Source organism: Triticum urartu, chromosome 6A (genome assembly GCF_056163025.1).
Source record: "Triticum urartu cultivar PI428250 chromosome 6A, HENAU_Tu73, whole genome shotgun sequence".
In the NCBI taxonomy this organism is placed as follows: Eukaryota; Viridiplantae; Streptophyta; class Magnoliopsida; order Poales; family Poaceae; genus Triticum; species Triticum urartu.
The window spans coordinates 194,365,577-194,387,099 of record NC_141878.1 but is presented as its reverse complement, the minus strand read 5'-3'; the positions used below and the strand labels follow the sequence as shown (position 1 = coordinate 194,387,099).

The window sequence follows — 21,523 nt, the reverse complement described above, 5'->3', positions numbered from 1 at the left end:
ATCAGAAACTTAAATACATGTGTGAATACATAAACAAATACTGTGTCCATAGTAAGCCTCTACTAGACTAACTCGTTGATCAAAGATGGTTAAGGTTTCCTAACCATAGATATGTGTTGTCATTTGATAACGGGATCACATCATTAGGATAATGTTGTGACGGACAAGACCCATCCATTAGCTTAGCATATTGATCATTCAGTTGATTGCTATTGCTTTCTTCACGTCAAATACTTATTCCTTCAACTATGAGATTATGCAACTCCCGAATACCGCAGGAATACCTTGTGTGCTATCAAACGTCACAACATAACTGGGTGATCATAAAGATACTCTACAGGTATCTCTGAAGGTGTATGTTGAGTTGTTATAGATCGAGATTAGGATTTGTCACTCCGAGTATCGGAGAGGTATCTCTAGGCCCTCTCAGTAATACACATCATAAGAAGCCTATCAAGCAAAGTGACTAATGAGTTAGTTATGGGATGATGTATTACATCATGAGTAAAGAGACTTGCCAGTAACGAGATTGAACTAGGTATGAAGATATCGACGATCGAATCTCTAGCAAGTAGCATACCAATGGACAAAGGGAATTACGTATGTTGTCATAACGGTTCGACCGATAAAGATCTTCGTAGAATATGTAGGAGCCAATATTGGCATCCAGGTTCGGCTATTTCAACTCTTCATCAACCTCTGTAGTAAATACAGCAACTTTTCCCTTTCTGCAACAAAATGCAGGCCCCTCGTATTGGAACCGCAAAGCTCCACAGTGGCAGCCGCCGCTAACTTTTCTAAGTACATGGTGATTTTTGGGCAGGTTTATGTAAACTCTGTCATGATGCTCATTAGTGATAGTTCCATCACCATGATGCCGTGCCACTCGGTAGGATTCAAAATCAACATCTGGAAAAGAATGGACAATTGCATTATTTAAAGTTTGTGCACAAACCATATAACTATCTTATGTCGTATTCATAACTCATGATATCAATAATCTACCTGGTCTAGCAAACATCCTAGCTTCTTCATCAGGGTCAGCATCACTAGTTTCTCCAAGGTTCCGGTCTCCCAAGCAGTCTAGTAAATCATGAATAGGACAGAGTTATGATGCACAAGGTCACGTAAATTACGCTTATGACACATATTATCGGGGTAGAGGAATCTTAAACTGCCATTTTGCATACCATCAAGTATTATGGTCTGGACATCGGGCTCCAGTATTCCATACGCATCTTCGCCGTGGTCGTTGCCTAATAACATTGGTTGACCCCAGTGAGTAAGTTCCAGGGATGAACCGAAGATATGAACCAAATGCTAGTCTCAATCGAATGAAGAACAGAGTGCTAAGTTAAAGGAGAAACAAACACTATTGATAATTTAGCAACTTAATTAAATCGATGAACTAACCCTGATCATGAAAAGTTACCCCTGGGGTACGTAGATTGACGACTGTATTGAGTTGGGGGTTGTCAACCCCTGCCAGTTGTGTGAGTCTCATTCTTCTTGAACCTCGTTGCATCTGATACGCATCATTTCTGTGCAGCCAATCGGATTCATCATTGTCAGAAACATTCTCCTTGTCAGTTTGTATGAATCCATTGTATGGTCCTAAAGTTGGTAATGCACCATCTGGGCCTGTGATGTTCTGCAGCTGGGTGACCGCCTCTTGTCCAGTAGCTGGCACATGTGACACGATGTTACTGCATTGAAAGCAGCAGTAATGTTCTGCAGTTGGTTGACAGCCTCTTGTCCAGTAGCTGGCATATGCGACACAAGGTTACTGCCATCGAAAGCAGCAGTAATATTTCTATTTTGCTCACGGGTTTGGCGTTGTCTCTTTAATATTTCCTCTCTATTCTGTGCATAATGCTCCCTTTCCCTCTGATTCTTAGTCTCAGTAGTATCTGAACAGATGAAGAAAAAATAATTACATGCCAATTCAATTGGGGCATAGATAATGAAATTTGATCATCATTACCTTGTGATACAGCTAGCTGTGCCGGTGTTCCGTTATGTAGGCCATCTATTTCCGCAGTGGTATTTTTTTTCTTTTGTAGGCTTCACGTCTTCTCTTATTAATCTCATCTTTATTTTTTGCATACCGCTCTCTATCCCTCTGCCTTTTTAGTTCCTTTGGGTCTGGAAATCATGACACAGTTCAGCAGTTGTAATACTGTATCGAACTTGAGTGACTGGGTTATGATCAATAGATGATGTTTGGTTGTTGCTTATATCCTGTAAGGGGGTGCGCGTCCTGCTGGGAGTGGGGGTCCTGTTGGGAGTGGTAGGGCCCATACGAATACGAACTCCTGTAAAAAGATGTGAGATCATTATATTTAATGGAGCGCAAGACCATCATTTAGAATATTGAACCAACAACCTCGAAATGTAATGCTGTACTTTGTAATAGATTCAATCACAATTGTCGCTTTCAAGAGGCCTCATGCATAGGGTGTATTTTCTTATGGTCATATGATTTTGAGGGGACATCTTTGTAATAGATTCAATCGTGATTGTCGCTTTCGATCAAGAGGCCTCATGCATAGGGTGTATTTTCTTATGGTCATATGATTTTGAGGGGAGATTGGCGGTAAACATGTAGCTATGTAGTTTGTAATAATATTCATATAGATTAATGTTCGGAACCAAGAGGTCACAATCAATGTGAATTTTATATGTACATATTAATTTGACAGAACATTGTGGCAAACTACAAAGATTTGTTTCAGTCATAGGTTAGGTCAGTGGTATCAAATTTTCAGTACCATAGGGATCTGCTGAGGATCCGTGGTATGATTTCACTTGCTCATGCACTTTATGATTAGGTTTCATAACATATGCTCATGGCATATGGTTCATAACATATGCACTTTATGATTGGTTTTCAGTACCATGGTTTCACTATTTATGCAAAACTATGCAGAACAGAAACAGGAGCAATGAACGGATGTCATTGTTAACATCTTCACATGCGTGCAAATCAGCCTGCCGAGGAGCTTGCCGCCGCCGATGCGTAGTCCGGAGACAGTCGCGGCAGTGTGGGCGACGGCGTCTGAAAGATTGAAGAGAAAGCATGCACCTGTGTTGGCGAGGAGGTCCTCGTCGTGGATGTCGCGGGCGTCGTCGGCGTCGTCGGTGCGGCCGTCGTCTGGCATCGTCGGTGCGGGCGTCCTCGGCGGGGGCGTTTCGGTGGAGGGCAACTCTGAAGAGCGACAGGAGGATTGGTCGCTGCTAATTTTGAAGCGGATGTGGCTGTTTCGGTGTGTTTTTTCTTTTTTTTTGTTGACGTTGGCTGAAGGACGGCAGAGTTTCGTCCGCCCACCTAAATTGCTTAGCGTACAACGTGAGGGGTACTTTTGTGTATTCACGGTTAGATCCCATTGAGTAGGCTTATCTTGACCCTTCAATTGATGTGTTTTCTTCTGTGTACAGTAAGCGGGGTGCGTTTAGGGGAGTTAATGTTTGCTTATTTTATAATAATAGAGTTACGTTTTCGGTGGGACTCCGTGCATCCCGCGGGTTTGGGCCTCGCCACATCCGGCTTGAGGACTCCCACTCACCAAGCCCAGCTACAGATGCTATCTACTCCCTCCATTTCATAATATAAAAATGTTTTTAACGCTACTGTAGTGTCAAAAGCGTTTTTATGTTATAGGATGGAGGGAGTATCTAATTATTTGACAACATATAATAGTCTTTACGAAAACTTTTACTTTGACTTGTACTCTTTTTTATACATAGGTCAGCTGATTTGTGGTCACCGTGACGTATGCGCAGTTGATGATGTTTGATTGGGATTGAACACATGGGTGTGCTTCACTTCGACTTTTAAGTTTACAGAATATTCTCCTAACTTAAATTTTTTTTTCTAGTTCAGGAAAAAAATTGGATTCTTGCAAAATAAAACCCTTAGCTATTTATCTTAACCCACCTCGCATGAATACTTCCTTTTTATTTCTTTTCAACTTGAGAATATATTCAAAGTACTCACATGTACATGTCATATGCAGCAGCAAACGACACTTAAATGAGAGGTGCAAATAGGACCATGAAGCTACACTTAGTTAGCCTTGTGGCGATTGATGGGCTCAAGACACTATCACTACCCCGTGACCCCCTTCATCCACACATCATCGACATCAACAAGATAAACAACAAAGAACAACGCTCAAGAAAAATAGAGGGTGCCTACGGAGTTGAGATGCATGCTCACTTCTGATTGCCTACCCTCCATCCTGATCCAGTAGAGGACCGACATCAATGGCGCAACGATTCCACCATCGGAGTGAGCATAGGGGAGTATGGAGAGAAATTAGGAGAGGGAGCGCAATTTCCAAATTGAACATGTGAACCCCTAAGATGAATGCGGGTGGTGAGTGGGAGCGGTTTATCGTTGAACACGTGACCTGCACACCCCGCATGCACTGAACCGCCAGGGAGAATAGCGGCCACTAGATAGGCATCAGACGCTTCTGAAGACTCCCATATCTATTACAAAAAATTGTAACGTTCGTCATGTACAAAAAATGCTTAAAAATGTTTAGAAATATAAAAAAGTGTTCATATTTTTTCACAAAATGCTCACAAACATATTAGAAAATATTCTCAAATTTTCAAAAGTGCCATGTATTTTTTAAGAAATATATTTTTTAATAAATAAATAAATCTCGTGTTTTCCTGGAAAACCAAAATAAAAAACCCACTGAAAACTAATAAAACAAAAAAAAACCTCAAAAAAAGGAAAAACAAACTCACTGGAAACAACTCGCTACCGAGCCTTACACTACATGGGCCGGCCGCCCCGAGCGTTCGAGAATACTCCCTCCGTTCCTAAATATAGGGTGTATAGTTTTTGGCACGGAAATTAAAGAACGCATGTGGAGGAAAAAATTCACAAGTTTTAGGTAAGACTACACCTAAATAATTGACATGATAAAATAAAAGAGCTTGCCCTATGTAATGAAATGTAATCAAATCTCTTAAAAAATTATCCAAACAAGTGGTACAAGGCAATACATCTTATATTTCGAAAAAATTCTTAAAAATCTATACACCTTGTATCAAGGAACAGAGGAGTATCTGTTAGCGACCGATCTGTCAAAAAGATCTGTCTCGCTCCTTCGGTTCTTCCCCTCGCTCAATCTGTCTCCCTCGTGCCGCTGCCTCGCTAGGGTTCGGCTCCACCGTCGCCGCCGCGCCCCGCGACCGCCTGCCGTCGCCGCGCGCCGCGACCGCCTGCCGTCGCCGCGCGCCGCGACCGCCTGCCGTCGCCGCGCACCGCGACCGCCTGCCGCCGCGCACCTCGACGGCCTGCCGCCGCCGCCACCACCGCCATCCCGGCGCTTCCCACCTTCGGCCTTTTCCACGATGCTCCGTCTCCGGCCGTCTGCCCTGACTCCCAGGCAGCCATAGTCCGAGCTCATCTACCATGATTCCCTGACATCGACCCCCGAGCCTCTTTCCCGTCAATTCTAGGGCTAGGCCATTCGCCGCCTTCCACAATCCATATCTTCATTGGCACCCTTTCACTTCCGTCATGCCAATGCCTGACCATCCTTCTCCGTGTGGCCGCCACCCCCAAATCCTCTTGGGTAAAACATGTTTAGTGGGCGAGTTGAAAAATTCCACTACCGCAAAATCCAAGAATAGCAAAGGGGTTCACTTGGAGGTTTCATTTGAAGCAGTTGACCCTCCAGCCATCTCACTGTGCCTAGTCAGCTGCGTTGATCAGACCGGGGATCGCTTGGCAGCACAGCCTCGTATACTTGGTGTAACTGGAGGCTTTGTACTGCTGGCTATCACCTTCTCGGACAGTGTCAACCGTTACTTGCGGTTCATCGACTATTTTTTTTACAAAGCAGGGCCCGATTTCGCCTCTCTTCATCTTATTGCAAGGCCATACCCGTCTTCTTTTTCGCCAAACATGGCTGCCATCTTGCCTGTTAGTGATAACAGTGAAGACTTTGCTGTCATTTTCCCACATGTTGAATATTTCAGACTTGAGTCTCGCAAACATTACACACTCCACATATATCGATCCGACACGAATGATTGGCACTCTCAGGTCGCTTGTATCGCTGAGGATAATGAGACAAGGAATGCTAGGGGTAAGCTATTGCTTCATAATGCCATGAGCGTGGCATATTCAGAAAAGGGTATCATAGGTTGGATTGATCTCTGGTGGGGAATTCTCTTATGCAATGTTTTGGATAAAAAGCCTAACATCCGTTTTGTTCCATTGCCAGTTCCAGAACCGTGTGATACGTCTGAGTTCCATTTGATGTTCGAGAATCTCACTCCAAGACCACACCGTCATGTGACGATGTTCAATGATTTGATCAAGTGTGTTGAGTTAGATTTTCATGTGCAAAGTGCTTTCTGCAACATGAAGCGAGCAAAGGATTATGGCTGGATGGCTAAAACATGGACTAGATCAATTTATTCAGATGTTTGGTGTGATGGCTTGATGATTGATACGTCTGAGATATCTTTCACCGACTCAAGTTTGCCGAATTTGTTGCCTTTGATGTTTGATGCGGAAAACAATTTGACTTGGAAGAAATTGACTAGTGCTGGTCCTACATTAAGCTTGTTTGATGACAATGTTATTTACATTATGGCGAAGGAGAGCATGTGCCATCCGACAGCATATGTACTTACTGTGGACACCAAAAGTTTGAAGCTCGAGTCTGGTGCGTAGTGTGCTCCTCAAATGACGGCGTGGTTTGAACCAACATATGAACCGTGTGTTCTTTTTAGCTCTTTTGGCATGACTTCAGGTACCCGTCCCTAATAAATTCATGGAGTTAACAAAAAATTGTAATAACCGGAAAAGCACTAGTTAATATGGTAGTCTGATAACACATGTAATTAGTTGCTGTTTTGTTGATGAAAACATTACTGTTGCCTTACATATGCTTTGCATTTTTTTTGCAGAGTTGGTTAAAGAATTTGAAACCAAAGGGACAATATTTGAAATCAAGGAAGGGCCGGTGCTCTCGGTGTTGTCGAAGCGTCTCCGTGTGCTGCGGAAGAAGCAGAATCGCATCGCGCAGATGGAGGAGTCCGTCGCTGCCGGCAAGATGCTTAACCAGGAGCAGAAGGAGCTCATGCACTCCAAGCCCGTCATCGCCGCGCTCATTGACGAGCTTGAGCGCCTCCGCGTACCACTCTCCACCGCTCTCACCAAGGAGCTCTCCACTGTCCCTGCACCTGCTGCCGGTTCCTCATCCTTTGGCTCCGATTTGTCCATCCAGGACCTCCTTGCGCTCATCTACTTCGGCTCCCTTTTTTATGCCAAGTCACCGAACGAGTTCATCGCCACCATGGTTGCGCGCAAGCACGAACGGAGCAGCTGCATCACCCACGGCTACGTATGGGATGATACTGTGGACCTGATCGTGGAGAACGACCTTGACGCAGTGTCTGCTGTGGCGGCCCTTGCCGCGGCTTGCCCTTCTTCCGCAGATCGTGTCTCCCACCACGACGCACTCCAGGCCTGTGCCCATCATGCCCGCCTATGGCTAACCCGTGCTGATGCGCCAATCCACCCTGGCTCCTCTGTTACATGTGAGGGTTGATATAGGTTTGTAATTTGGTTTGATTTGAGGTGATTGCTGATTGAAATCTGTGGCCTTTTTGTGTAGATGCTGCGGTGAGGTCCAAGTTAGACAGGATCATGGCATCAGACTACTACACAGCACCTGCAGTTGCTGGGAACCATGGAGCTGAAGGTCTGCAGGCACAAATGAGCATGACCGACTCACCAGAGGCACCATCACTCTTTAGTAATTTAATAGTATATGCTTAGCATGGTGAAGTGATCATTGCCCTGAAACTTTGTTCTGATCTTTGTCAACGATTGATCTGCTGTAGTGCACAGTGCTCCTAGTATTATTATTATCATCATTGTTGCTGCTGGTGGTGCTTTTTGTGCTGATTCAGTAGTAATGATCAATGTGGATTATAGCTTTAACTGGAAAACTGTAAGGTCGATCCATTTGGGGTGTATATTATGCTGTTTCATATGGATGTTGTGCGCCGTTGCTTAGATATAACAGACAATGCCTGTGCATTGGTGTTCTGGAAAAAACGCTGAAAATAATAACTTAACAACTATGATCTTTGTATAATATTATGTGTAGTGCTACCACTATCTAGGTACAGGATGGTCTCTATTCTGATGGGTCTTTGCAGTTTGCAAACATAGTAATTGAGTTTTTGTTGTATTAAAGATTATAAATATCACGCGCTAGAATTCATCATATTGCAGTCATGCAATAACATGATTGTTTATTGTACATTTGTTCCTTTTTTACTTTGTTGGCCATTACTTAACATGCTGGTTGAAAAGAACAGCAACCCCAATCCCTGATATCAAAACATTCTGAAAAGGATACACATGTAAATTCTCTTGTATTTTATTACGTTTGTAAATTTGATGGAAAAAGCTGGCATTTCTGCAGCATGAGTGTAGAAACCAAGTTTAGCGCTCTGACAATATTTGTACCCATTGTGTAAAACAAGTTTTGAGGCGGCCTCTCTGCATTGCAGTGTGCAGGGGTAAGGCTTGCCTCGTATAATCCTTCCCCAGACCCCACCTGGCGTAGGAGCTTCTAGCACTGGGTCTCCTTTTTTCTGTACAAGTTTTGTGCTTCTAAAGATTACATTTTAGAGCCCAGATTTGTTTCTTTTGCTCAGGCGCAAAAAAGTGTTTGTTTTTCCAAGAAAACCTATTGGAATCTGAATGGTTCAAACATTTGCATGTGTAATTTTACCTGAATTTTAGACACTCAGAATTATTTATTTACCGTCCACTGAAGGAGCACATGCTCCTGGGACCTGGGTACCATTTTACTCCTATCTGTCATTCTTCTTGTTGCTTATCTACTTTATGATTACAAGTCTAGGACTTGTGACCAACATTACTTTGATAACACAACTTAATAGTTGTATATTATTTGGGTCTGGTAATATATGTTCTTTGGCATCCTAGCTGTGTACTTTGATATTATTGCTAGATTACTTTTCTGAGTGGCAGATTCTCTTTCATAACTATAGATCATTCGTAATCTTTGTTAAGTCCCGAGGGATCTTCTTTGACTGCCATTTGAGGAATTCTTATTATTTTTAGCAGCAAGCTCCTAGGCGCATTGCAACCTTGCTAGTTGCATAATCTATAGCCCTATTGTTCTTGCCAGTTTTGCAGTTTGTTGCGCAAGCTTGATTGTTGAGATAGTATGTAATTATTTACTCAGCATTAGTATGACATGGGTAAAGCTCCAGCCTCTAGGGCTCATCATAAAATCACTTGCAATTTAAATATGTATAGAAGTTATGGTGTTGCTCTTTTGTGTGTGGACTAACACTAAAGGTAGTGTCATTTTCCTAAATTGCAAAATGGGATTTCTAACCTAAGAGTTCACGTTCACAGTTCTCCATTCTTTATAACAACATTGTGATATTTTTAGTAACAATTTTATGCTGGCATCACTTTTGCATTGATTTCCCTAGATTTAAACCTGTGTGTGTACGTGTACAGTTCTTTATGCTTTTAAAACTAAAAATCATGGTATATTCACTGTAAATCGTCCAAGCATCACCTACTGCATGTTGCCTCAGACATTATATTTAGAAACTGTACAATGTCCATCTCCACCTTTTAGTATTATGATTATTGGAACAAAAGCTAGACAGCACTGTCATCACCTTACTACACCTTTGGTAATATCACAGTTCTTTGGTGTAGAGTACTATTAAAATGCACCTACATACATACCTATGATAAATCACTGAGGTGGGGTACACATTTGAAATGATGCATTAATAATTAAATAGTTCTCCTGGATAAATTGTGCTGTCTTGCATTTTCCAAACAACCAATCATGAACTTGGGTTATCGTTTAACTTTTGTGGTGTTTTCCTATTGTTTTGGGTTGCTGGGAATTCAAGTACTGTTTTTATTTTGTGCCATATGATGAGAGACCTTATCCAACTCACAGCGGTCGTCTGGACACTTAGTGTGTAATGGTGCATACATATTTCGCTGGTGGCATTTCAGTTTTTTATGCATAAAGGATTTGATTTCCCGGAGAGAATTGTGTTAATGCAAGTTTTAGAATAACCTGAACTCCTGAAACTTTTGCCTCGGTCTTCACTGAAGATTTTTGGCGTTATTTGCTGGTGGCTGCCCTGTGAGCCATGCCCATGCTAGTGTCTTGGTAGTTGGTGTAGATTGATATAGAGAAGAAAATGTAGGTACATGTAATTGTTATTCTTGATGAGAGGGTCACATTTCCTAGAGGACTATATGGTTCCTCCTGGTTAGCCGTACTCTGATTCCAAACTCAATGCCCTTAACTTACTCGAATGGACTCCTTGCCTCTGTAGGGTCAGTCATACAATAAGTAAATACATCTCAAGCAGGACAGCAGTTGCACTTTGCTAGGAGGCTAAGCTGCCAGCTATAGTATTTTCTTTTCAGGGATGCCTGTTTTAATTGCGCTGGATGCAAATAATCAACCACTATATCCAGAAAGCAAAAGCACCACTAATTTTCTGATACTAGCATATGTGATCAGTCATGACTATGAATGTTCACCTAAAGCACTACCATGTACGAAGTGTTTTCTGCAGATGAGATTAAAACAAGATCTTGCTAGATTTATTATTTTGTTTACTGTGAAGTGTTTCTACTGTTGCTTAGTTGTGTTGGCTTGGTTATTCATTTTGTGTTTGTTCTAACACCCAGAAGCTGAGCTATGAGACTGAGCAAATGGTACACATTTTGTAATTATTAGATGAGTGTTTATATTTAAAATTTACACGGTTTTAATTGGGGACATTTTGAGGGGTCAAATATTTTGTTTGTTGACCTCTGAAAGTAGAAATGATTAAAGCTTATATTGATCTTGTTGGTATGTTTACTTGTTGACAGGAGGACGAGGAAGATTCCTCGCATGCCACAGAAATCGACAATGATCATCAGTCTAATGCAGCCGATTTGCAAAATGTGGTAATGACTGGATGACCTGTGGAGTGTTTTTCTGTGTATATAATATATATCTGGCTGATACTAACATGCCAACTTCAGGATGGTAAAACCCTGGTGAACCCTCATGTGGAATATCGCGTGGCTGAGGCAGAGCAGGAGAAATTTGATGTGAAAGAACAAGATCAGATGTATGCCGAGCCAAAAAAGCGTCAGTTTCAGCACCCTCGGCAATCTTATCAGAACCAGCGAGGTGGTGATCGTGGCAGGAGGGGGGCCTACCCTAATGGCCGCAGCGGGCATGGAGGCGGCCGTGGCATGGGCAACAGATACGAGAATGGGTGTGGAGGTGGTGGTGGTGGCGGCCGTGGCATGGGCAGTGTTTACGAGAATGGGCGTGGAGGTGGTGGTGGTGGATACCAAGGAGGCGGTGGTGGTGGCTGTGGCATGCGCAGCGGATACGAAAATGGGTGTGGAGGTGGTGGTGGATACCAGAATGACCGGGGTTGTGGTGGCGGATACCAGAATGGCCGGGATGGTGGTGGCAGCAGCGGGTACCAGAACAGCCGGGGTGGTGGTGGTGGCAGCAGCGGGTACCAGAACAGCCGGGGTGGTGGTGGCGGGTACCAGAACAGCCGGGGTGGTGGTGGCGAGTACCAGAATGGCCGGGGTGGTGGTGGCAGCGGCGGGTACCAGAATAGCCGGGGTGGTGGTGGTGGCAGCGGGTATTACAACAACAACGATGGGTACTACCAGCCGAGGAACTTTAACAACAGGGGCAGGGGCGCAGGGAGGTGGCCATGCGGACACCAAAAGGATTGAGGCAATGGCATATGTGGAAGTCTGGGAGCCATTTTGTTATTATAGAACTACGGAGTACTCTCTCCATAAACTAATATAAGAGCGTTTAGATCACTACTTGAGTGATGTAAATGCTCTTATATTAGTTTACAGAGGGAGTAATAACCTAGCCTGTCGGTATGTCGCAATCCAGTCTGTCCCCATTTGCGAGTTATTTTGTTGCTCCAATGAGTGCATAATGGTTGGTTGGTAAATGTGGAATCTCGCTGAAAGTAGCTTCAGGTCATATATGTTCGTTCGGTTGTGTTGCTTCTTTTTCTGGCTGTGTGAGTTGTCATATATTTCCAGTTGGTTTATTATTTTTGTTAGATGTCTTTCTACGTCATTCCTGTCCATTTTCCAGTGTTTGTGTTTGTGTTACCTTTGATTGTTCTGGCCGGTATCGTAGCTCTTCAAAAAAATAAATTACTGTTTGTTTTGGTGAATGCTGATCGAGATTTTGGCTTGTCTCTAATAATAATCCTGATAAGTGTCACCGTAGCCGATTATGCATTGTTGCGGCTAGGTCTTGTATGCGGGAGCGCAACTGAACACAAAAAAGTGTTTTTACGCGAGGTCTACTTGCATGGTTTGTTTACCGTTGGGAAGATTCTGGAAGGACTTTGTCAGGCAACTGATCATTTCTGGTTTCTTGCAAGTTCTCCAGCTACTCCGATCGATGCTGCTCGGTAGTGCTGCGCCCCCTTTCGTCTGCATGCAGAGTGCCCCACCGCTTTGTAGCTTCGCCGCGCGGTAGTGCTTCGGACATCACCTGGCCGTGCTGGAACTATCGGTCGGGGGAAGCTGCAACCGGCGGGTGGTTAAGGATGGCAATGGGTCGGGTTTGGATCGGGTTGAACAATCTCAAATCCATATCCATGTCCATGAAGACAGTCTTTGCCCGTCCATGAAAAAATCCATGGGTGAAAAATTGTATCCATGTCCAAACCCGATGGATATCCATACCCATTGGATATCCATTGGGTCCTCTCGAGACGTATAAATAAGACATAACACAACATTAACATAAACTCTTTCATTCTTCACCTCGTGGTAGGCTAGGCTTCATTTATGGTAAATCAACATCCACTAACAACCTAAGATCATTTAGTATTTTTTTAACAAATGAGAATGACGAGTCATTTAAGGAGGAGGTAAAAATAAGGGAAGGGGTGTTGGAGTATGTTACAGAGGGGATTGAATGTCAACTAAAAAAAGTTACGGTGGGGATTGTGTGATTTCTTATGAATGTTTTAGATAAAAAAGTGTAAAATTGCTGTGGGACATACGACCGTGGGGCAGGGATAGCAGATTTTCCCCCATTAAGTCATACTATCGGGTCAGGTTTGGGTATATCCATGGGTACAAGATTATATCTATACCCTATCCACGAACAATCGGGTCGGGTTTGGGCGCCGCCCATGAACACAAAAGCATATCCAAACCCTATCCATTCGGGTCAGATATCCATGGATATCCATGTCCATGGATAAAATTGCCATCCTTATGGGTGGTTGTGCTGGAACCTCTGGCAGAGAAACCGACGGGCCACCAGTCTGGGACTGCGAACTGCCGTGCTTGAACCGGTGGACGAAGAAGTTGCAACCGACCGGAGCCGGAGCTATATAACCAGCGGACGGCCATGCTGGAACCCAAGGGGCGAGAAGTTGCAACCAGTGGGCAATCGTGCTGGGACCTGTTTTGAATCGAAAGTGATTGATTGTCTTGATCGATGGTTCACAGAGTATATATATCCCCCGGGAGAGATGCGACGATTCCGAAGAGATGCATCGGTTCCAGAAGGACGGGAGAGAGGCGACGGTTGCGACGGACACAGGCGTCCGTGCGGGCGCAACCGCTTGTTCGATGGGCAAGGGGAGATTTTCCTTAATTACAGATTATAGTTTAATCTTAACACTCCCCCTAATCTACGCTTGACCATATAGAATCATCTTCACGATTGTCCGAAAAGCTCTATCATCTCAAAAGATTCTTCTTCAAAAGTAAAATCTTTGATGAGATCCTGAAACACATACTCACAAAGAAAGATAGCATAATGTGATGTCATTAAAATAAGGATATCTCAAGAAGAGACCCACTCTGACACCTGCAAGTCCCTAAGTCTTCGCATGCCAATTCCATGAACACATTTCTGGAACGTAGAATTTGGTAGAGACTTGGTAAATAAATCAGCAAGGTTGTCACATGATTTGACTTGTAGAATGCTTATTTCCCTGCTTTTCTGAAGATTATGGGGAAAAAACCATTTAGGAGAAATATGCTTGGTGATATTACTCTTGATGTATCCTGTTTGCATCTGCGCAACACATGCCGCATTATCTTCATAGATAATGGTAGGTGATTTTATCGAACCCATTCCACATGACTGTTGTATGTGGTTTATCATTCTGTGAAGCCATACACATTCACATGTTGCTTCAAATAATGAAATTATTTCAGAATGATTGGTAGATGTTGCCACCAGAGTCTGTTTCGAAGACTTTCATGATATAGCAATGCCATCATGTAGGAACACGAAGCCGGTCTGAGATCTGGCATTATGGGGATCAGACAAATAGCCGGCATCTACATATCCAATCACATCGGAGTCTTGATTTTTCTGGAACTGGAAAAATAGGCCAAGATTCTTTGTGCCTTGGAGATATCGAAAGATAGTCTTCACTCCAGACCAATGACGTTTGGTGGGAGCTGCGCTATGTCTAGCAAGTAGATTCACTGCAAATGCAATATCAGGTCTTGTGCAATTTGCAAGATACATTAGTGCTCCAACAACACTAAGGTATGGAACTTCAGGTCCCAACACCTCTTCTCCATCATCCCTTGGTCTGAACGGATCTTTCTCTACGTCTAGAGATCGAACCACTATGGGAGTTTTAGATGGATAGGATTTGTCCATATTGAATTTCCCCAATATTTTCTGGATATAGGCAGCTTGGTGTACCATGATTCCTGAGGGAAGTTTCTCAAGTTGAATACCTAAGCAAAATTTGGTTTTACCCAAATCCTTCATCTCAAATTCCATCTTTAGGTGATTGCGTGCTTCATCAATGTCTGGTGTGCTGCCGATGATGTTGAGATCATCAACATACACAGAGATGATGCAAAATCCTGTAGAGGACTTCTCGATGAAAACACATGGGCAATCAACACTATTGGAGTAACCTTTCTGAAGAAGGAACTCACTCAGTCGGTTCTACCACATCCGTCCCGACTGCCTTAAGCCATATAATGACTTATTCAGCTTTACACAATGCATGTTGCGTTTTGCATTTTTATTCGGGACCGAGATTTCATCAGGAACCTTCATATATATGTCCGAATCTAGTGACCCATAAAGATATGCGGTCATGACGTCCATCAATTGCATAGATAGACGATTTTGCACTGCCAAGGATATAAGATATCAGAAAGTGGTTGCACTCATTACTGGAGAATATGTTTCAGTGAAATCAATGCCGGGTTTCTGCGTGAAACCTTGTGCTACAAGCCTTGCTTTATATCTCACCACCTCATTGTTCTCATTTCGTTTCCGGAGAAAAACCCATTTGAATCCCACAGGGAAAACACTAGGAGGTGTAGGTATTGCTTCATTGAATATCCTTCTTTTGTTAAGCGAGGAAATTTCAGCTTGGATTGCATCCTTCCATTTAGGCCAGTCGGAGCGCTTTTGGCACTCAATGATAGACCTTGGATCATGATCAGTGAGAAGGGTATCTGCAACCTTCTCAGCAAAATATATGTCGACAGTCGTAGTCTTACGGTCAAATGATTCTCCAGAATCAACATAGTTGATGGAAATCTCCTACACCCCTAGTGACTCTTCGTGATTTACAATACGATCAAGTCTGGGTGTTCCGATGTCCCAGTCAGTTTGTGCACACTGGAACTGGGTTGTGGAGGTTGCCCTTCCACTGGGTGTATACTACCCATCAGGTTTTTGTTAACGTTGAGTTGACTTGCATTTACTGACTCCGAGGGTTTTCTCCTCGATTTCCTTTGATGCTTTCTAGAAGCATGCTCCAGGTCAGAGGTCGTACTACTCCCCCTCTTTTTGGGAATAGGGAGTTGAGTGGTTTTTATTGGTACCTCCACTCTTTCTGGCGCGTTTCTGGCCGGATTTAAGGACTTTGTAACACCTTTCAGATCAGTAAATGAATCTGGCAGATTATTTGCAAGATGTTGCAAATTAATGATTTTCCGAACTTGAAGTTCAGTCTCATGGGTACGTGGATCAGAGGATGAAATGGCATGAGCATTCCAATCAACTTTCGGGCATTTTTCTGGTACTTGAAATCTCCCCCTAATGCCGGAAAATGTTCCTCATTAAATATGCAATCAACATGACAGGCTATGAATAAATCCCCAGTCAGGGGTTCCAGGTACTTGATAATCGATGGTGATTTGTACCCCACATAGATCCCAAACTTCCTGTGTGGGCCCATAGATGTCCATTGTGGTGGTGAGATCGGGATGTATGCAACACATTCGAACTTACGCAGATGGGAAATACTTGGAGGATTTCCACGTACCAATTCCAGAGGGGAAGAACTGTGATATGCAGTTGGCCTCAATTGTATCAAGTCAACAGCGTGTAAAGAAGCATGACCCCAACAAGAGGTTGGCAAGCTGCAATTCGTCAACAAAGGTCTTGCAATGAGTTTGATCCTCTTAATCAGTGCTTCAGCCAAACCATTTTGTGTATGGACATATGGAACAGAGTGCTGAACTTCAATCCCCAAAGCCATGCAATAATCATTGAAAGCACATGAGGAGAATTCTGCAGCATTATCCATTCGAATTGACTTAATTCGACTTTCAGGATAATGGGGTTACAACTTAATGACTTGCCTCATTATCTTGGCAAATGCATGGTTTCGTGTGGATAGAAGACACACATGTGACCATCGTGTAGATGCGTTAATCAGAACCATGAAATACCGAAAAGGTCCAGATAATGACTGAATGGGACCACAAATGTCTCCTTGAATACGTTCAAGGAACTGAAGTGGTTTAGCTTGTATTTTGAGGTGTGAGGGCCTCAAAATTAGTTTTCCCGTGGCACAAGATGTGCACACAAAATCAGAAGATTGAGGAAATTTTGACTCAAGCAAATTATGATCAGTGGAATTGCTAGTAATCTTTCTCATCATCCCTATTCCAGGATGGCCTAAGCGATCATGCTAGGTTTGGAATGCGTTAACATTCTGAAAAATTACTTTGTATGCAACATGTTCCACGGGTTTGATGTACATATAATACAAACCAGACGATAGAGAAGGAATTTTCTCATGTACCTTTTTGCCATATCCGTCATCTTTTGTAAAGAGTAGATACTCCTCTTTGTTGTCTTCATGGGTTTCAATGTGAAAACCATTCTTACGGATATCTCGATAACTGATTAGGGTACGTGATGAGTCGGGATACAATAAAGCATCCTCAATCGTCACTTGTGTACCGCTTGGGAGGGTGAATATGGCACGTCCAATACCAACAATCACTGTATCGCGTCTAGCGATAGTTAGAATATCTCCATTCATCTTTTTCAGAGTTTGGAAATATTTCATCTCCCTCGGTATGGATTTTGTGGTACCACTGTCCACAAGGCATAATTCCTCTTCCATCGGGTTGTCCCCGTAGAAAACTATATAAAACAAAGAATTTTCAATAAGAAAACCTCATGTTAATACATAGAATACAATCTTTATTATATCAAACATGCTGATACAATACAATATAAAGACAACAACAAACTTATGTTCTTATTACAATCATCACAAATGGACATAATTAAGTAGATCACTAGGAGATTGAGGGACTAGTCAAAGTCGCCAAACACGTTGTTTGCGGTGTACTCAATCAACGTGTTCTCCATTTCAGCAGTAGCCTCAGGCAGATAAGGAACCATGACATTGCTCAGTCCAGGAGGAACATCGTGCGAACCACCAGCTCCTTTTGCGCTATCCGGATGAAGGTTGAAGTTGGCTTCAAACCTTGTCCCTTGAGGTGCTTTGCGTCCCTGAGATTGCTGGTACAGCATAACCAGATGCTTGGGCATTATGCACTTTTCAGTAGAATGCGTGTAGCATCCACACTTGCTGCAAAGCTTAGATTTATCAAACCTGGGCTTTGAAGTGCCTTTTCCCTTGCCTGGGTGTCTAGATCTCCTGTTCCCATTGCGCTTTCGCTTATGTTCGGAATTGGATTGTTTACCTCGAGAGGTACCATTAAATTTTTGTCTATTTGCAACATTCAGATGAACTTCAGGTAAAGGTTGTGCCCCAACTGGGCGCTGAGAGCCATTTTTAGCGAGTAGCTCATCATGCTTTTCAGCCTGAAGTAACATGTGAATAAGCTCGGAATAGACAGTGTAGTTACGAGCACGGTATTGCTGTTGGAGGATCCTATCTGAAGGGAGCATAGTAGACAAAGTTTTCTCTATCTTCTCCCCCTCAGTAGGTTCCTTCTCACAAAAGCGCAGTTTGGAACAGATCTTATGAACGACATGATTGTACTCACCGATGGACTTGAAATCCCGAAGACGGAGATGAGTCCAATCATGGAGTGCTTCTGGCAGTACTACTGCCTTCTGCTGTTCATACCTCGTTTTGAGGGCCAGAAACAGAGTACTAGGAGATTCCTCCTGTAAATACTCAGACTTGAGATCTGGATGAATATGATGCCTTATGATGAATAAGGCAACATAGTTCTGCTGTTCTGTCAGCGGCGTGGCCCCAGCCGGGAGAGGAGTCTCTGGGGGTTGTATTGCACGTGCTATCCCACGGGACGCAAGACTGATCTTGATGTCCATAGCCCATGTAGGGTAATTGTGGCCATTGAGGGCAAGCTCCTCAAACTCTTTGGCAGTCATCTTTGCCTACATGGAAAAACCAGAGATAATTAATTTACGGGTGGTAAATTAAAAACCATCATGGTTGTGTAATAAGAATGCAAAAATTTGATACTCAAGTGTAAACTTGAAAAATTCTCAACCTCAATTGTGTTAACATAACACTTTGAAGATCACTTAGATCTCACAGTAATAGGCTACATTGCTATTACCTTGTATATGCTACAATTTGAATATAAGGAATGCATGATGGAGGTAATCGTTTGTCATGTAACAAAACGTAGGCCTCACAGTAAGAGGAGATGATCTGCATATGAGCAGTGGATCTCAACTCATTACCGTGTGATTCCAAATATAATGAGGGAGAAAGATTCAAAAATTTGCAAGTTTGATATGCGAGAGAAGATGATCTCAATCGCAAGTACATGTTCAAGAGAACTGGGTATGTGGTAAACACATAGAACATGTCATTCTTCTCAGATGAAATCCGGTACTTGATTATATTATCAATCCATTACATAATATAAACACACTAATAATTACACAAGTCCTAGTCAGTTGTAATCTAGAACTGGACTAGAATGTAAGTAGCAGTCAAACTAGGTACTAAACAGTACTAGACAGAGTCTAAAACTGCACCATATACAATAATTAGTACTAGACTAATAAAAACAGAGAAGAAGAAAAATCCATACTACTGGCCGGCCCACCCGCCACAGCACCGCACAAGGAGGAAACAACAGCCACCACGGGCGCCTGGGCCTGGGCCTGCCTGGCCTTTGGCCGGCCCACGCGCCGCCGCACCGCATAAGAGACAAGGGGAACGGGTGGATCGGATAAGGGTCGGAGTATCCGAACCCCGCACCACCACCTCTGCTCGATCCCCACTATCACACGGCGGCGCCGGTGGGAGGAGTGGCCGCCGCAGGCCCTCGCGATTCCGGTGGTCACCGGCGTAGCACTAACAACCCCTCCTCGTCCGAAGAAGAGTCGACGATCACGTGATCCGGGCGAGCAGTTTCTGGTGCGGCGCTGGTGAATCCGAGGCTCGCCGGATCCCATGAGCCGGCGCGGCGGCCGGGACGGCGGTTGAGGGCGGCGACGGCGCACCCGAAGAGGCGGCCAAAACGCCGCTCCGCGCAGATGCTCTATCCTGTAGAAGCCTCCAGTGGTGGTGGGGAGTTGATGCCGGCACCTTCCATCCCGACTCCGAGGCGGATGACGCCGGAGGCGCCGGTGGGCGCCGACACGAAGCCAAGCGCGGCCTCTTCATCCACAATGGCGCGCATTGGGACGGGCGTGTAGCCAGGAGGGGCACGGCTCGGGCCAACAGCCTCGCCGGCGGGCGTCGGCGTCAAGGGCGTGAGCCACGCGGCCGGTGGAGGTGGAGGCGGAGATCCGGGGGGCGATCTAGGCGCAGCGGCGGCCTCGTTCATCATCGGGGCGCTCGGGCCGGCCACCATCCAAGGGTCGAGCCCCATGGGCGCGAGGAGCACCGCGGTGGGCACATCCTATGGCGCGGCAACCCTGTCCCGGGGCGTGGTGAACACCACGGGCGCCACGTCCAGTGGCGCGGTGACCATAATGGCCAGCGGCGCAACGGCCGAAACGACGGACGGCCTGCATCCTGCGACGGAAACGTCGAAGGCCACCAACGCCATGGTAGCGGCGACGGTAGCGATGACCGTCCTCACAGAAACGTCGAAGGCCAGGCATCTCACCGGCGGTGAGTGCTCCCTCTCTTCTTCTTTCTCTCTCTGTTTCCTTTCGCTCTTGCTGGTTGTCTACGTGCTGATAACGTGTTTTGAATCGAAAGTGATTGATTGTCTTGATCGATGGTTTACAGAGAGTATATATATCCCCTGGAGAGATGCGATGATCCCGAAGAGATGCATCGGTTCCAGAAGGACGGGAGAGAGGCGACGGTTGCGACGGACACAGGCGTCCGTGCGGGCGCAACCGCTCGTTCGATGGGCAAGGGGAGATTTCCCTTAATTATGGATTATAGTTTAATCTTAACAGGACCGTGAACTGCCTGCTGGAACCGGCTTGCGCCCATGCTAGAATGAATTGGGGCGTGGCCGCGCTAGGGAGACGCAAAATGTTGTGACCCTCTAGGTGTTCTGCTGCGGCTCCCATCTGTTTTTCCCTGAACCAGTGTAAGCGTCAGCACGACGGAGATGCATCCCACGGTGCCAAAATACTGCAATGGACGACGCCGAGGCATTTTTTTGCTGGAACCAGCTTGATTTGTTACTGCGACCCGGCGACAACGAGCTATGCTTTTCGCTGGAACAGACGATCATTTTGCTGGCGACAACGACCCGGCGACAATGAACTAGCCGGCGGGTGCCATGACCGAGGCCACTTGAGCAACAAGCTCGCGGGCGGGTGGTGACATATTGCTACAACTGGCCTTCATCAAAGGGGTAGCAGGAAGGGTACGACGCTGGTGCTGCAACGAGCGGGGACGCGAAGAGGAACAATGGGCCGTATCCACCCGGATTTGAGTATGCGTCGGCTGGTCGCCCAACGCGCGGCTGCATCTTATCCCCGTGCATGCAAACATGAGAAATCAAGGATATAAGCCGCGGCCACGGTTCACACTAGTTCACGCCGGCCGACAACACCGCCGGCGGCCTGTAGTCTCATGCCGGCAAGAGAGCGAGCAACCGACACAGGAGCCAGCCTTAAAAAAGGACATGTTTCATGCCGGCAACAAAGCCAGCAGCCGGCACACCAACCAGCCTTCAAAATGGACAAGTTTTGTCACTGGCAACAAAGCCAGTGGCCGGCACACCAGTCAGCCTTCAAAATGG

At 44.8% G+C, this 21,523-nt stretch overlaps 2 protein-coding genes and 1 pseudogene across 2 annotated transcripts; 1 reads left to right on the top strand and 2 right to left on the bottom strand.

Annotated features, from left to right (window-relative positions):
• Positions 1-5,250: 5,250 nt before the first annotated feature.
• On the top strand, positions 5,251-12,182 carry LOC125516692 (uncharacterized). Its single transcript, XM_087527503.1, has 5 exons — positions 5,251-6,785; positions 6,943-7,575; positions 7,653-7,777; positions 10,943-11,020; positions 11,099-12,182. The coding sequence occupies exons 1-5, from the start codon at positions 6,719-6,721 to the stop codon at positions 11,816-11,818; spliced, it is 1,623 nt and encodes a 540-aa protein (XP_087383629.1). The 5' UTR covers positions 5,251-6,718; the 3' UTR covers positions 11,819-12,182.
• A 5,490-nt stretch (positions 12,183-17,672) lies between these two features.
• On the bottom strand, positions 17,673-18,725 carry LOC147964720 (uncharacterized). The gene has a single exon (XM_087526567.1). It carries the CDS (start codon positions 18,723-18,725, stop codon positions 17,673-17,675), a length of 1,053 nt encoding a protein of 350 aa, XP_087382693.1.
• Positions 18,726-19,651: 926 nt separating this feature from the next.
• On the bottom strand, positions 19,652-20,390 carry LOC147964719 (uncharacterized; annotated as a pseudogene).
• Positions 20,391-21,523: the final 1,133 nt, after the last annotated feature.